Source organism: Dendrobates tinctorius, unplaced genomic scaffold (assembly GCF_039654945.1).
Source record: "Dendrobates tinctorius isolate UK_male_01 unplaced genomic scaffold, ASM3965494v1 ptg000035l, whole genome shotgun sequence".
Taxonomy (NCBI): Eukaryota; Metazoa; Chordata; class Amphibia; order Anura; family Dendrobatidae; genus Dendrobates; species Dendrobates tinctorius.
In genome coordinates this window covers 33,307,042-33,322,202 of record NW_027361703.1, presented here as the reverse complement: position 1 = coordinate 33,322,202, position 15,161 = coordinate 33,307,042, and the positions used below count along the sequence as shown (strand labels likewise).

Sequence of the window (15,161 nt, the reverse complement as noted above, 5' to 3'; positions counted from 1 at the left end):
TACAATCTGAACTGAATCTCATTTGGCAGACGATCATCTCCTCGTCCCTGGTAGGCCAGGTGGCTAAGGAGGCGCATGAGAAAGGAACACACTTCGGGCCAGAAAAAACATTCCTGTGGCTGCAACGTTTATTCTATCATCCCCACTTGAGGAACATCCTGGAGAGAGTGTGTCAGCAGTGCCGGAATTGTGAACTAGTCAAACCGCCGTAACAGCGAGCCCCCACAGAGACAGTGAGATCCTCTGGACCCATGGAACTACTGGCCATAGACTATTTGACGATTGGGCCAGCGCATCAGGGCTATGAGCATTGCCTAGTGATGATCGACCACTTTTCCAAATTTGCTGTGGTCACGTCCACTCGGGACCAGACTGCTGAGTCTGTGGCCTATGCTATCTGTAAACATTTAATCCAAGTGTATGGGTGTCCCAAGCGAATCCATTCTGATCAAGGAGCCTGCTTCCTTGGGAAGGTGATGGAAGAGTTACCGTACATCAGCTGTACAAAATCGATAAGTCTCGGACCACCCCTTACCGTCCACAGGGGAACGGAGCTTGTGAGAGATTTAACCGCACCCTGATTCTTATGCTGAGGACACAGGAAGAAGACCAGAAAGCGCGCTGGACTGAGTCTGTCCCTGAATTGGTGTGCGTGTACAACCGTAAACACAGTACCACAGGATTCACGCCCTATTCACTGTTCTTCGGCCGGCCCCGGAAGGGACTGACTGAATTGGCGCTGGAGCCTGAGGAGGACTACCCGTGGACAGGGGTGTACTCCTGGGTTCGAGAACATCATCGTCGACTGCGGACCAATCAATGGCTGGTACAAAACTGACTCCGTGAATTGGAACACCCTCAGGTCACTCCCCAGAAGGGGACAGCCCTACGACCGGGGGATGGAGTCTTAGGAAGGGAGAAGCGCCCCCACAACAAGTTGGAGTTTCGGTGGGAGAAGAGCCCATACAGGGTGAAGTGATGGCTCGGTGGACGGGGACCCGTCTATGAGATTCAACCTGAAACAGGTGAAGAGCTTCCCACTCGTACACTACATCGGAATATGCTGCGTCCCTGCTTGTCTCGAGACCCTCCGGCGGTACCATCTGCCCCGGTACCCCCGGCAGCTGAACCAGTGATCGCTGCTGACGACGAAGATGAGGGAGACTCTCTACCCCTTCAGGGAAACCCGGAAACAGGGCTGGTGCCTGAGACTACGGAAGCAACCGAGGAAACCTCAACTTCCACTTTCCCAGTGCCTGATTCCACAACCTCTACTTACCTCTCTGTACCCCCATACGCTACAACCAGGACGAATTCATCTGGCAGCAAATTGTACACGGTCTGGAAGATCGTCAGCAGGAGCTCCAGAAACTCTCGCCCGTGGAATAGCGAGCTCACACAGAGGTGGAATGTATGGCGGTGAAGTACAGGAGGAGCCGAGGAGGGGTTGCCTCCACTGCTCCATGCCCGGAACCATTGAGCAGGGCGGCAGGTTCCCCAGGGGACACTTTAGCTTTAGCAGCCTGTTCAGCAGCCAGGAACAGGAAGGGAGGAGAGCGGAGAGCGGGAAAAGCACACAGGCTTTTCTCAAAGCAGCGCAGACATCAGACAGGGGAGGACGCTGACGCAGGCGGGGAGAGAACTCTGGTACAGCCGCCAGAGTCAGAGAGACCGCGGACAAAGACTGCAGACCATGAGTATGTGAAGCCAGGTACTGTGGTGTCAGGAAGGTTGTGCACTCCCCCTGTGATAAGACGCTGTCCTGCAGAGAGACTGTGTTCTGTGACAAAACGCTCCCCCGCAGAGAGACTGTGTTCTGTGACAAGACGCTTCCCTGCAAAGAGGCTGCACTCAGTAACGGAGCTGTGACCTGTTTAGAGAGACTGAGCCATGTACAAGGTCCCAATGACTTATGTGTTAATGCAGAGCCCCTGATTCCGGTGAGAAAGCACCTCTGCAGAGCAAGAGAGAAGGACTTGGAGCAAAGGGGATATCGTCAGTCTCATACTCCTCTGGCTCCCGCAGTAACCCCTCGTACCCTGGTTGGACATCAATAAAGGCCCAAGATACAGAGCATTACGGACTACAAGCGCCGCTGGTGATTCAACGCCAACGTTGGAGAACAGTGACCCCTTTAATCAAGACCCCTGCAGACTGATAAGTTTCACCATAAGAAAATAACTCTTATTACTGTTGAATACTGTTTATGCTTTTTGACTGTTTGCTAAATCCGTTCACATTATATTCATTTCTACACTGTTAACTTTATTCCCTGTAAATAAACCTCTCCTTTAACTGTTGATCCGTCTGTTCCGTGGTGACATACCTATTCCTGCACGTTATTACCTAGGCTTGAATTGTTGCCCTTAGAAATATGTGTGCGTGATAGTATTTATTTATTCAACTCACTTATATAGCGGCATTAATTCCACATCACTTTAAAGAGATAATCATCGCTGTTCCCTGTTGGAACTCACAATCTAAATTCCCTATCAGTATGTGTTTGGAATGTGGGTGGAAACTGGAGTACCAGGAGGAAACTCCCCCAAACACAGGGAGACCGTATGAACACCTTGCAGATGTTGTCCTTGGTGGGACTTGAATCCAGGACCCCAGTGTTGCAAATCAACAGTGCTACCCACTGAGTCACCGTGGTATGCAATATCTGTGATAATGCAGACTATCAAGAATATTTAAGGGAGTAAGTACATGGGGATTCTTATATATCATATTCAAAATAGGACAAATGTTGGTCCTGAAAAACAAATACAGTGACTTGAAAAAGTATTCATACCCCATGCACTTTCTTACTTTTTTTAACGTTACACTCACAAACAAATGTATTTTATTGGGATTTTATACTATTTATGTTGGTGAAATACCAACAGAAAATAGCAAACATTCGGGAATTTTAATGGAAAGGATACATGGGTTTCCAATTATTAAAAAAATATAAATCTGAAAAATGTTACGTGCATTTATATTCCTCCTCCTATAGTCCAATACCCCTAAATAAATTCCCAAGTTACCATTTGCTTCCAGAAGTCAAACCAAGGAACACACCAGACAGGTCAGGGATAAAGTTGTGGAGAAGAGTAAAGCAGGTTCAGGTATAACAAAAACAAAAAAAATAGCAAAGCTCTAAAAATCTCACAGAGCACTGTTCAATCCATCATCCAAAAATGGAAGGAGTATGGCACAGCTGCAAACCTTCCAAGACATGTTGAGAACTAAATAGAGAAGCAGCCAAGAGGCCCCTGGTCACTCTGGAGGAACTGCAGAGATCCACAGCTCAGAAGGGGGAATCTATCCACAGGACAACTATTAGCCACATACTTCACAAAACTGTCCTTTGTGGAAGAGTAGCCAGGAGAAAACTGTTTTTGAAAGTGAGCCATAAAAAGTCCCATTTGAGGTTTGCAAAAAGCCATATAGGGGACATAGTTAGAATGTGGAAGTAGGTGCTCAGGTCAGATGAGACAAAAGTAGAACTTTTTGGGCTAAATGCAAAACACTTTATGTGACTAAAAACTATGACTGCACATCACCCTGAAAACACTATCTCCAACATCAAACATGATGCTTTTCTTCAGCACGGACAGGGAAGTTGGTCAGATGGATGAAGCTAAATTCAGGGCAATCCAGGAGGAAAACCTGCTAAAGGCTGCAAAATACTAGGGACTGTGCTATAGGTTTACCTTCCAGCAGGACAAGAACCCTAAACTGCCAGAGCTATGATGGAGTAATTTAGATTAAAGCATATTCATGTTTTCAATGGCCAAGTCAAAGTCCAGACCTAAGGATTGAATCTGTGGCGGTTCACAGACGCTCTCCATCCAATCTCACTGAGCTTGAGCTAGTTTACAAAGGAGAATGGGAAAACAATTTCAGCCTCCAGATGTGCAAAGCTGGTAGAGACATGCTCCAAAAGAGTTGCAGCAGTAATGTCAGCAAAAGGTGGCCCTACAAACTAATGACTCAGGGGAACTGAATACAAATTCACGTCACAATTTTCAACATTTATATTTTTTGAAACATTTAGAAAACCATGTATTATTTATTTTACCCCTCACAAATACTTGATACTTTGAGTTGGTATCACATAAAATAACAAAATCTGTTTAAGTTTGTGGATGTGAAAAAATGTGTAAAAGTTCATGGGGTACGAATACTTTTTCAAGGCACTGTAGGTATAACTTTCCAGTGTACATACAGTGTGCATATTAAATCCGTCCATATAATGCTGTTTTGCGAACTCAGCTAAAAAACACTAGTGGGTATTGTGATTTAAAGTAGTAAACCAACATGTACATTTTAATTGTTGGACAAATAAAGTACTGTATATACTTGAGTATAAGCCGAGATTTTCAGCCCATTTTTTTGGGCTGAAAGTCCCCTTCTCGGCTTATACTCGAGCAATATATGCCAGGGGGTAGGCAGGGGAGGGGGACCGGGGGTGTCAGATCATACTAATCCCCCTGATGCGTCTCTGCAGCCCCCCTGCTTGTCCCACAGTCTGCCTTCCTTCAGCGGTCATGTGGCACCGCTCATTAAACTCATGAATGTGCGCATATCCATGAGTTTAATGAGCGGTACCACATGACTGCTGAAGGAAGGAAGGGAGACCATGGGAGAAGGGGCTGCAGAAACCACGCCAGGGGGGTAAGTATTAGCGATATTCACCTGTCTCAACTCCATAGCTGCTCGCCGCTGTCTGCCGCGTCCTCTGTCAGTGACAATCAGCCAGCAGAGGGTGCTGTGACGTGGTTAGTGCGCGCTGCACCCTCTGCTGCCTGAACGTCACTGACAGAGGACGCGGGAGACAACAGCGAGCAGCAATGGAACAAGGACAGGTGACTATCTCAGGTGCTGTGTCCTGAGCCAGCAGCGACACCGACCCCCGTCCCCCAGCAACAGAGAGGTGAGTATGTCATTTTTTGAAATTTTTATTTGCAGCAGCAGCGGCAGCAGCATATGGGGGCATAATTTATGGAGCATCATATTGGGGCATAATCTATGGAGCATCTTATGGGGGCATAATATATGGAGCATCTTATGGGGGCAGCATATGGGGGCATAATCTATGGAGCATCTTATGGGGGCAGCATATGGGGGTATAATCTATGGGACAGCATATGGGGGCATAACATATGGAGCATCTTATGGGGGCAGCATATGGGGGCATAATCTGTGGAGCATTTTATGGGGGAAGCATATGGGGGCATAATATATGGAGCAGCATATGGGGGCATAATCTATGAAGCATTTTATGGGGGCAGCATATGGGGGCATAATCTATGGAGCATCTTATGGGGGCATAATCTATGGAGCAGCATATGGGGCAGATTCTATGGAGCATCATATTGGGGCATATTCTATGGAGCATCTTATGGGGCCATAACCTTTATGGAGCAGCATATGGGGCATATGATTATATGGAGCATCTTATGGGACCATTATTAACCTTTGTGCAACATTATATGGGGTGTATTTTGTATGGAGCATCTTATGGGGCCATTATGAACTGTATGAAGCATTATATGCGGCTCCTGATTCAATATGGATATTCAAAAACATTTAACCTACTGATGTCTCAATTAATTTTACTATTATTGGTATCTATTTTTATTTTTGAAATTTACCAGTAGCTGCTGCATTTTCCACCCTCGGCTTATACTCAAGTCAATAAGTTTTCCCAGTTTTTTGTGGCAAAAATTAGGGGGTTCGGCTTATACTCGGGTCGGCTTATACTCGAGTATATATGGTAGTCTATTTTACATCCAGGGTGAAATAATAGTTATTAAGCACTAGAAGACCCCAAATAAACAGGTAATACTAATAGTTAATATTTGATGTCCTTAGAATATATTCAGCATATTTCTTTGCCTACAAATACACACATATTACTGAAAGCTCACGTAGATTTACAGTAATTGTGTTCAATGCACAATAAACAAGGGATTTAAAGAATGTACAATATGTGAATGTGGAAACACATCAATCCATAACTCGACGCTCACATATACATATCACTATTGTTTATACACCTGTATCTGGAGAAGAATAACAGATACTCTGCAGTAGCCAAGGTAACTGACATTATCAATAAGAATGCTGTACTAAAGGAGGTAAGCATATCTCTTACGTTCTTGTGAGATGCTAGTCCTATGCCCACAGTACATGTGCTCTCCTCTACTTGGAGCATAATGCCTCAGACACATAGGGAGATAGACTGAAACTTTATTCCTCGTCTCCCCTTTTTGTGATTATTTACTATATTTCAGTGTACTAAACAGATTTTGGGGGCGAAGCATGTTTTTGATCAGGGTAAAATGAACTACTGATTGATAGAGGATAAAGAAGATAAAACTATCCTCAGAATGAAACATATTACAAAGTCTCATATAATCGCATACAACTAAACTAAAATGATGACAGTAGATATGTTGGGAAGTCTTATACAGTGGCTTGCAAAAGTATTCATCCCCCTTCCCTTTTTACCTACAGGGGTTGGACAAAATAATGGAAACACCTAACGTTTTGGCATCATAATCTTCGAACATGTTATAAACATATAAACCGTGACATATGGTATGTTTTGTAGTTGATTATTTGTGTTATGTGATATGTGTCGGTAAATTAACTGTTTGTTTTGCAGAATTGTAAGAACATTGATGAGAACCTGATACCAATGGCAGACCTCTCGGATTTTCAAAGAGGCCAAATTGTTGGTGCTTGTATGGCAGGCTCTAGTGTAACAGAAAGTGCCCGAATGCTTGGCGTGTCAAGAGGTACTGTCTCCAAAGTAATGACTGCTTTTGAAAGAGAAGGAAAAACGTCCCCAGCAAAGCACAGGTCCGGCCGAAAGTCAAAGTTGACTGAGAGAGACCGTCGGACTCTGAAGCGAATTGTGAGAGAGGATCGCAAGACCACAGCTCCGAAAATCACTGCTGAGCTCAATGAACACCTATAGAACCCAGTTTCCATTAAAACTGTTCATCGGGAGCTGCACAAATCTGGATTCCACGGAAGAGCTGCAATTAGAAAACCGCTGCTCTCAATGACAAATGTTTCCAAGCGTTTAGAGTGGTGTAGAAACCTCCAGAATTGGTTCCTCGAGCAGTGGAAACGTGATATTCTCAGACGAATCGTCGTTTACCCTATTTCCGACCTCCGGCCGAGTGTACGTTTGGAGGCAGCCGAAAGAAGCATTCCATCCAGACTGCCTTCTCCCAACAGTAAAACATGGTGGAGGTTCTGTGATGATCTGGGGTGCTATTTCGTGGAGATCTGCCAGGCCAATGATATCCCTTCATGGAAGAATTAACAGCCGAGATTATTTAGGCATTTTGGGCAACCAAGTGCATCCTATGGTTCAAGCATTGTTCCCGGATGATAATGCACCAATTCATACAGCTAGAATTATTAAAGCATAGTGCGAGGAACATTCTAATGAAGTTGAGCATCTCATCTGACCCCCACAATTCCCCAGACCTCAACATTATTGAGCATTTATGGTCGATTTTAGAGATTCAAGTTAGACGTCTATATCCGCCGCCATCGTCGCTCAAAGAACTGGAGGGTGTTTTAACTGAAGAATGGGTTACAATTCCTTTGGAAACAATTCACACCTTGTATGAATCCATACCTCGGAGAATTGAGGCTGTAATCAACGCAAAAGGTGGACCTACACCATATTAAACTAACTTTTGTTGATGTTTCCAGGTGTTTCCATTATTTGTCCAGCCCCTGTATTTTGTTACATTACAACCTGTGTTTATATATTTTTGCAATGCGATTTGTGTGTGATACATCAGCACTAAATAGTCTAAGTTGGTGAAGTGAAGTGCGAAAAATATAGGACATAAATTAAATTTATGGGATCTAATAACTAAAAATTGGCAAGTGCATATATATTTACCCCTTTTGCTATGAAGCCTCTTAAACATTTCTGGTGCAAGCAATTACTTTCATAAGTTACATGTTTAGTGAAAGGAAGTCCACCTGGATGCAGTCTAAGTGTCACATGGATTGCCAGAATTGCAGGGGTGTCAATACTTTGGGCCACAACTGTACACACCTTTTCTGAAAGGCCACAGAGGCTGCAACACCATTAAGCAAGAGGCACCACCAACCAAACACCATGAAAACCAAGGAGATCTCCAAAAAAGTCAGGGACAAAATTGTTGAGAAGTACAAGTCAGGGTTTTGTTATAAAAAAAATCCCAATCTATGATGATACCCAGAGCACCATAAGATCCATTATCATCAAATAGAAAGAAAATGGCACCACAACAAACCTACCGAGAGGGCCGCCCATCAAAGCTCTCAGTCCGGGCAAGGAGATCATTAATCAGAGAGGCAGCACAGAGATCAAAGGTAACTCCGAAGGAGCTGCACAGTTCCCAAGCAGAAACTGAATTATCTGTCCATACGACCACAATAAGCCGTACACTCCTCAGAGGTGGCCTTTATGGAAGAGTGGTCAGAAAACCACCATGGTTACTTACCGGTAGCCAGTTTTTCCGGAACCCATGACAGCACACCTGAGAGAGGGATCCGCCCCGCCAGGACAGGAACCTACTGAAATATAAGGGGTGGCACCTCTCCCCCACTTCAGTTGGTTACAGAGCATTGAGAGGATTTCCCGGTTAGTTACATGTTTATCCAATACCACATCACACAAATACACCCTGTTAACGTGCACACCCATACGGTGAAAAAGGGGGGGAATATACAGGTGCTGTCATGGGTTCCGGAAAAAACGGCTACCGGTAACTAACCATGGTGTTTTTCCTTCACCCATGACAGCACACCTGAGAGATTTTTGGAGACTTCGAACACCTTAGGGAGGGACCACCGCTTGCAGCACCCTTCTACTAAAGGTTAAGTCAGCAGAGGAGGATAGATTTAATCTATAGTGCTTAAAAAAGGTTGAGGGTGAGGCCCAGGTAGTGGTCTTACAGATTTGCTCAATCAATACCTCTGCCTTTTCAGCCCAGGAGGTCGCCACGGCTCTGGTGGAATGAGCCTTGATGCCGTCAGGAATCGGAACACCACTAGCTGAGTAGGCTACACTAATGGCCTCCCTAATCCATCTGGCAATAGTCCCTTTTGATACTCCATAGCCCTTCCTGGCACCCTGAAAGGCTACAAATAGGGAATGGGACCTCCTCCACTGGCTAGTCACTGATATGTACTCTAAGAGGGCGTCTAGTTTATGGAATTTCTCCTCTCCTGGGTTTTTTGGATTCTCACAGAAGGAGGGGAGGATAATCTCCTGGCTACGATGGAAATCTGATACAACTTTCGGTAAATAAGCAGGGTCTGTTTTTAGGACAACCCTGTCCTGGTACACCTGGGTATAAGGTGGATTAACTGAGAGGGCCTGCAAGTCACTTACTCTATGTGCCGATGTAAGGGCCGCTAAAATAATGGTCTTTAGGGTGAGATATTTTACTGGTAGTTGTTGCACCGGTTCAAATGGCTCTTTCGTGAGAACTTCTAACACAAGGTTTAAATTTTGGTAATGGGATTGGTTTAGACCTCTGGCAGGATTTAATGAATCTGGCCACCCATCTGTTTGCTGCTATGTTGCAGTTATGTAGAGCGCCTAGTGCTGAAACCTGTACTTTAAGTGTATTTACTGCTAGACCAAGCTGTAGCCCCGCCTGTAAGAATTCTAAGATGGCCTTGATCGGGGGTTCTTGGTCCAACGGTTTCCCTAGGATCTGCAGAATCTTATTCCATGTTCTACCGTATATATGTTAGTTGTTACTGGCTTTCTACTTTTCATCAGCATAGCCACCAACCCAGGGGAGAACCCTCTATTTTTTAAAAGTGACCTCTCAAATTCCACGCCGTCAGATGGAACCCCTTGACTTGCGTGTGGAATACCGGACCCTGAGCTAGCAGGTCTGGAATCTCTGGTAGTACCCATGGGTCTGAGAGGGACATCATCTGCAGTAGTGAGAACCAGGGCCTTTTCGGCCAGAACGGGGCTATTAGGATCACCCTGACCTGATCTTCTCTTATTTTCTTCACCACTGCTGGGATTAGAGCTACTGGAGGAAAGGCATAACCCAGTTTGAAATTCCACGGAATTTGCAATGCGCCCACCGCCCATGGGTCTTCTTTTGGGTTTAGTGAACAGAATCACTTTACCTGCCTGTTGCTTTTGTTGGCAAAGAGGTCTATTACCGGCTCTCCCCAGAGTTGTACTATTTTCTGGAACACTGAGTGATCTAGGGCCCATTCTCCTTACCTTAATGTGTTGCGGCTTAGGAAATCGGCTTGTATGTTCTCTACCCCTCTGATGTGTAGGGCCCTTAAAGAGAGTAGGTGTCATTCTGCTCTGTAAAAAATTTCATTGGTTTCGTTCATTAAGGAGTGTGACCTTGTCCCCCCCTGGTGGTTGATATATGCCACTGTCACTTTGTTGTCCGACATGATCCGGACATTGCGGCCTTCTAGGCTGGGAATAATTTTTTTTAAGGCTTTGTTTACTGCCCATAGTTCTTTTAGGTTGGAGGATGCGTTTTGTTCTTGGTGTTCCCAGGGTCCCTGGGCTGCCTGTCCCCTCAGGTGCACTCCCCACCCCGAGGAACTTGAGTCCGTCAGGATCACATCAGACACTGGTCTATGCCACAATGTTCCTGCTACTAGGTTTGCCCTGTCTAACCACCATCTGAGAGAGTTTTTGACTTTTAAGGAAAGTTCCAGCCTTCCTTCTAAACGTCCTCTTAGCAATTTCTGTGCTGATAGGATCTCTGCCTGCAGTTGACGGATATGAAATTGTGCCCATCTGACCGCTGGAATACAGACTGTCAGAGTGCCTAGTAAGGACATCGCCCCTCTCAGGGTCATGTGAGGCTGGTCTATGGCTGTCAAGGTTACATTCCTCACCTTTTCCACTTTGGCCTCTGGTAAAAGACAAATTTGTTGTTCCGAGTCCAGGATGAATCCTAAAAATATTTGCCTTTTTAGGGGTTGTAGTCTTGACTTTTTGACATTCACCATCCAGCCAAGTCTCTGTAGGGTATTTGTTACGCTTTCCACTTGTTCTGTGCAGTGATGTTCTGAGTTGCCCACTATTATAAAATCTTCTAAGTAGGGTATTATAATCGTGTTGTGGATTCGGAGGAAGGCTGTCATCTCTGCTACGACCTTCGTAGACACCATCGGGGCTATGGATATGCCGAATGGAAGGGCTCTGAATTGAAAATGCCTGAGGTTGCCCTGTATGTAGAGAGCTACCCTTAAGTATTTTTGGTACTCTGGATGGATCGGGATGTGGTAGTAGGCATCCTTTAGGTCGATCACGGCCTTAAAACAATTGTGGTGTAAAAGCTTTATGGCCAAAGTCACTGACTCCATTTTGAAGGTCTGGTTTTCTATCCATTGATTGAGGCCTCTGAGGTTTATAATCGTCCTGAATGAATGGTCTGGCTTTTTTATCAGGAAGAGGGGTGAGTAGAAACCCCTTCTCTCCTGTTCACTTGGAACTTCAGTCAGAAGGTGTTTGTCCAGCAGACTTAGGATTTCTGCCTCTAGGACCAACTGCTCTTCTATCCCATTCCGGACGGGGGTCACCACAAACGATGCTCTTGGCCGTTGAAAAAAGGGAAATTTGAGGACTGTTTTTATGTTTAGAATCCAGGTATTGGAAGATATACTTTCCCTTGCTTCATAAAAGAGCATCAGTCTCCCCCCCACTGGGATATCGGCGTCATTGTGGGGATTTCTTTGTGGATGAAGCGGCTCCGCCAAACATGAAACCAGACTCTTTCTTCCTTTTGTCCTCCCATCTTTTCCAATCCCCCGGAGGACAGCCTTTGTTGAATTTTCCCCTCCGAAAGGGCGGTCTTCTTTGATCTCCAGGAAATCTAGGGAAGCCCTTCTTTCTATCACCCGCTTTTTCCAGGATGCCGTCCAAATTTTTCCCAAATAGAAATTGTCCATCACATGGAAGAGAGCACAATTTAGCTTTTGACTGTAGATCTCCAGGACAGCCTTTAAGCCATAATGCATGCCTTGTGGCGTTTGATAATCCCGCCGCCCTCGCCGTCAGTCTCATGGAATCGGCAGAGGTGTCGGCCAAAAAAGCGGCTGCTCCATGTAGAAGATACATGTCTCCCAGGATTTTTTCTCTTGAAACTTTAGATGCGAGTTTTTCGTCCAGCTGCTGTAGCCAGATCATTAAGGATCGAGCTGTGCAGGTGCTAGCTACTGCCGGTTTAAGTCCCCCTGCCGCTGCTTCCCATGTATGTCTTAGGTAGGAGTCTGCTTTCTTATCTAGAGGATCTCTTAGTACTCCTGAGTCTTCTAGGGGCAGGGCCAATCTTTTGGATGATCTGGATACTGCTGCATCAATTTTTGGGACTTTGTCCCATATTTCCGTATCTTTAGGGTCAAAGGGATATCTCCTTTTAGAGGAGGAAGGAAGGCTACCTGATCTTTCAGGCTTCTTCCACTCTCTTTCAATGAGCGCCTGGATTTTCTCATTAACTGGAAAGGTGTGCTTTTTCCTTTCCTGTAACCCCCCGAACATGACGTCTTCTAGGGACTTAGTCGCTTTCTCTTCCTGTAGGCCCATGGCTGTCCTAATGGCCTTAAGGAGCGCATCTGTATCCTCTACCGGAAAACACGGCCTGCCCCCAGTATCACTATCTGAGGAGGAGGAGGACATGTGCTCGACCTGATATTCAGACGAGGAGGAGTCTGATGAGGAACTTGATGAGTAGGGAGTCTCTCCTACTTTTTTTCTTTTTCTTTAATAACATTTTAAGTGAGCCTTCTACGTCGGACCTTATGACTGATCTGAGGTTAGTTGCCAGGCTCGGCACCTCCTCCGCCATAATTCGCTGGATACAGCTGGCGCAAAGGTCCTTTTGCCAATCTCTCACTAGGGGGCTCTGGCATATAGCACACACTCTATTATTTTTCTTGCTCCCTACTTTTTTGCCTTTTCCCTAAGGAAAAAATAACACACAAGAAGGACCCTATTAATATTGGTCTAACTTTCACGACGATCACTCACCACCCACAAAGTCGGATACCGGACTCGGAGGCTGTGTTGGAGCATGTGGTCTGCGCTCTCTCTACCTCGAGGAATCTCTCGATCTGTGGCTCGGGCGGCTACTGCTTTTGCCGCTTGAACGGCTGCCATGCTTACATGCAGAGGTCTGCGATGGGGGCAGAGACGGTGGAGATGGTGAATGCTCCTGCTGTGACCCTATTGTATCACCTGGCCGCCCTGCTCCTCGTCCTCCTCCTTTAAGTAGGTGCATCCGGTGAGCGATCTCTTCACCTCCCCCCTGCGACCACCGGCCACCATTCTTCTCTCTGCAGCCGGCGCCGCACCAGGCGCCATCTTGCCGTCGCGTCTGTGACATCAGCCGGTGCACTCCCAGGGTGCACCGCGCCGCTGACGTCAGACGCCGGAAACCGCCCCCAGCTTTCCTTGTCGTCTCAGGGAGAAGGATCGGGCGCACGCAGGGGGAGGGAGGCACGGAGGAGCGCCCCGCTGCCGAGGCCTGCCTTACCACACCCGCACGAACCAGGGGCCTGCAGGAGGATCCCCGGGGACTGCTCTTCCAGGCCACCGACGGCCGGCGCTGCAGGTAAGCAGACCTGCTCTTTCCGCTCCGGGACGGCCCTGGGTCCATCTTCTTCCATGACAGGCACCGCCGCTGTCAGACTGGGATCCCGTTCCAGGACAGGAACCCAACTGAAGCGGGGGAGAGGTGCCACCCCTTATATTTCAGTAGGTTCCTGTCCTGGTGGGGCGGATCCCTCTCTCAGGTGTGCTGTCATGGGTGAAGGGAAAAAAGCATTTACTTACAAAAATTGTAAGACTCATTTTGAGTTTGCCAAAAGACATGTGGGAGACACCCTAAATGTTAGGAAGAAGATGCTGTGGTCAAATGAGACCAAAATTGAACTTTTTGGCCACAAAGGTAAACGCTATGTCTGGGGCCAAACCAACACAGCTGGTCATCACCCCAAGAACACCATCCCCACAGTGAGACATGATGGTGGCAGTATCATGCTGTGGGGACTTTTTTTGACACCAGGGACAGGGAGAATCATCTGAATCAAGGGGACAGTGCAAAACACAGGGATATTCTTGAGCAAAACTTGTTTCAGTGTGTCAGTGATTTGAGACTGGGACTGAGGTTAACCTTCCAACAATACAGTGAACAAAAGCAAACTGCTAAAGCAACACTTAAATGGTTTAAGGGGAAATGTATAAACGTTTTGGAGTGACCTAGTCAAAGGCCACAACTTAATCCAATTGATACTCTGTGGTCATACTTGAAAATTGCTGTTCAGCAGAAGGAATAATCTAACTTGAAGGAGCTGGAGCAGTTTTGCCTTGAGAAATGGGCAAAAATTACAATGGCAAGATGTGGAAAGGTCAGAGACTTATCCAAAGCAACTTACAGCTGTAACTGCTGCAAAATTAGGCTATACAAAGTATTGACTTTAGGGAGGGGGGTGAATAGTTATTCACAGTGAAGTTTTCAGTTATTTTATCCTATTTGTTGTTTGCTTCACACAAAAAAAGAAAACCAAATGTTCACAGTTGTAGGCATGTTCTTTACATGAACAGATGCAAACCTCAAAAAACAGAAATTCAAGGTTGTGAGGTAGCAAAACACGAAAAAATGTCACAAGAAGTGAATTCTTTTGCAAGCCACCTATATGGGTAGTCGTTCTTTAGATCTAGGCATCTGTACATTGACTTACTAAGGCTGAATTAGTGTCTCCCTGAAAAGTAAGACAGAGGAAATGTTAGGAAAACTTTTTACGTTAATTGATACAAAAAATCCCACTCTTTTATGAACAGTGCATACAAAGTAATAAACTAAATATATTCAACACCTAAAATAATCACACATGCAAAGTCGGTGATATACCTGAAACTGGAAACACTGGTGCAGGGGGAGCAGAAATTACTCTTGGTGATGTATTATCCTCCAAGTAAAAGTGTGCCGTCTGAAAGCATTTCCTGCAATGTCATGAAGAACTTTATTAGTTATTTATGTAACTGATAAATATATTATTCATTTCTATAATATATTATTATTCAATAAAACATCTTGAAAACTCTGTAGACTCAGTGAAAAGCAGAAAAGAAAAGTGACAACGTCTCAGAC

General features: G+C 45.6%; 1 protein-coding gene across 4 annotated transcripts in view; it reads right to left on the bottom strand.

Moving 5' to 3' along the window:
* The window catches only part of PTPRZ1 (protein tyrosine phosphatase receptor type Z1), a 354,695-nt gene that overhangs the window by 82,296 nt on the left and 257,238 nt on the right, over positions 1-15,161 (bottom strand). For all 4 annotated transcript variants that reach the window (XM_073573380.1, XM_073573381.1, XM_073573382.1 and 1 more), the window contains one exon: positions 14,922-15,013. In XM_073573380.1, coding sequence (XP_073429481.1) covers positions 14,922-15,013 — 92 coding nt within the window. The remainder of the gene's footprint in view (positions 1-14,921; positions 15,014-15,161) is intronic.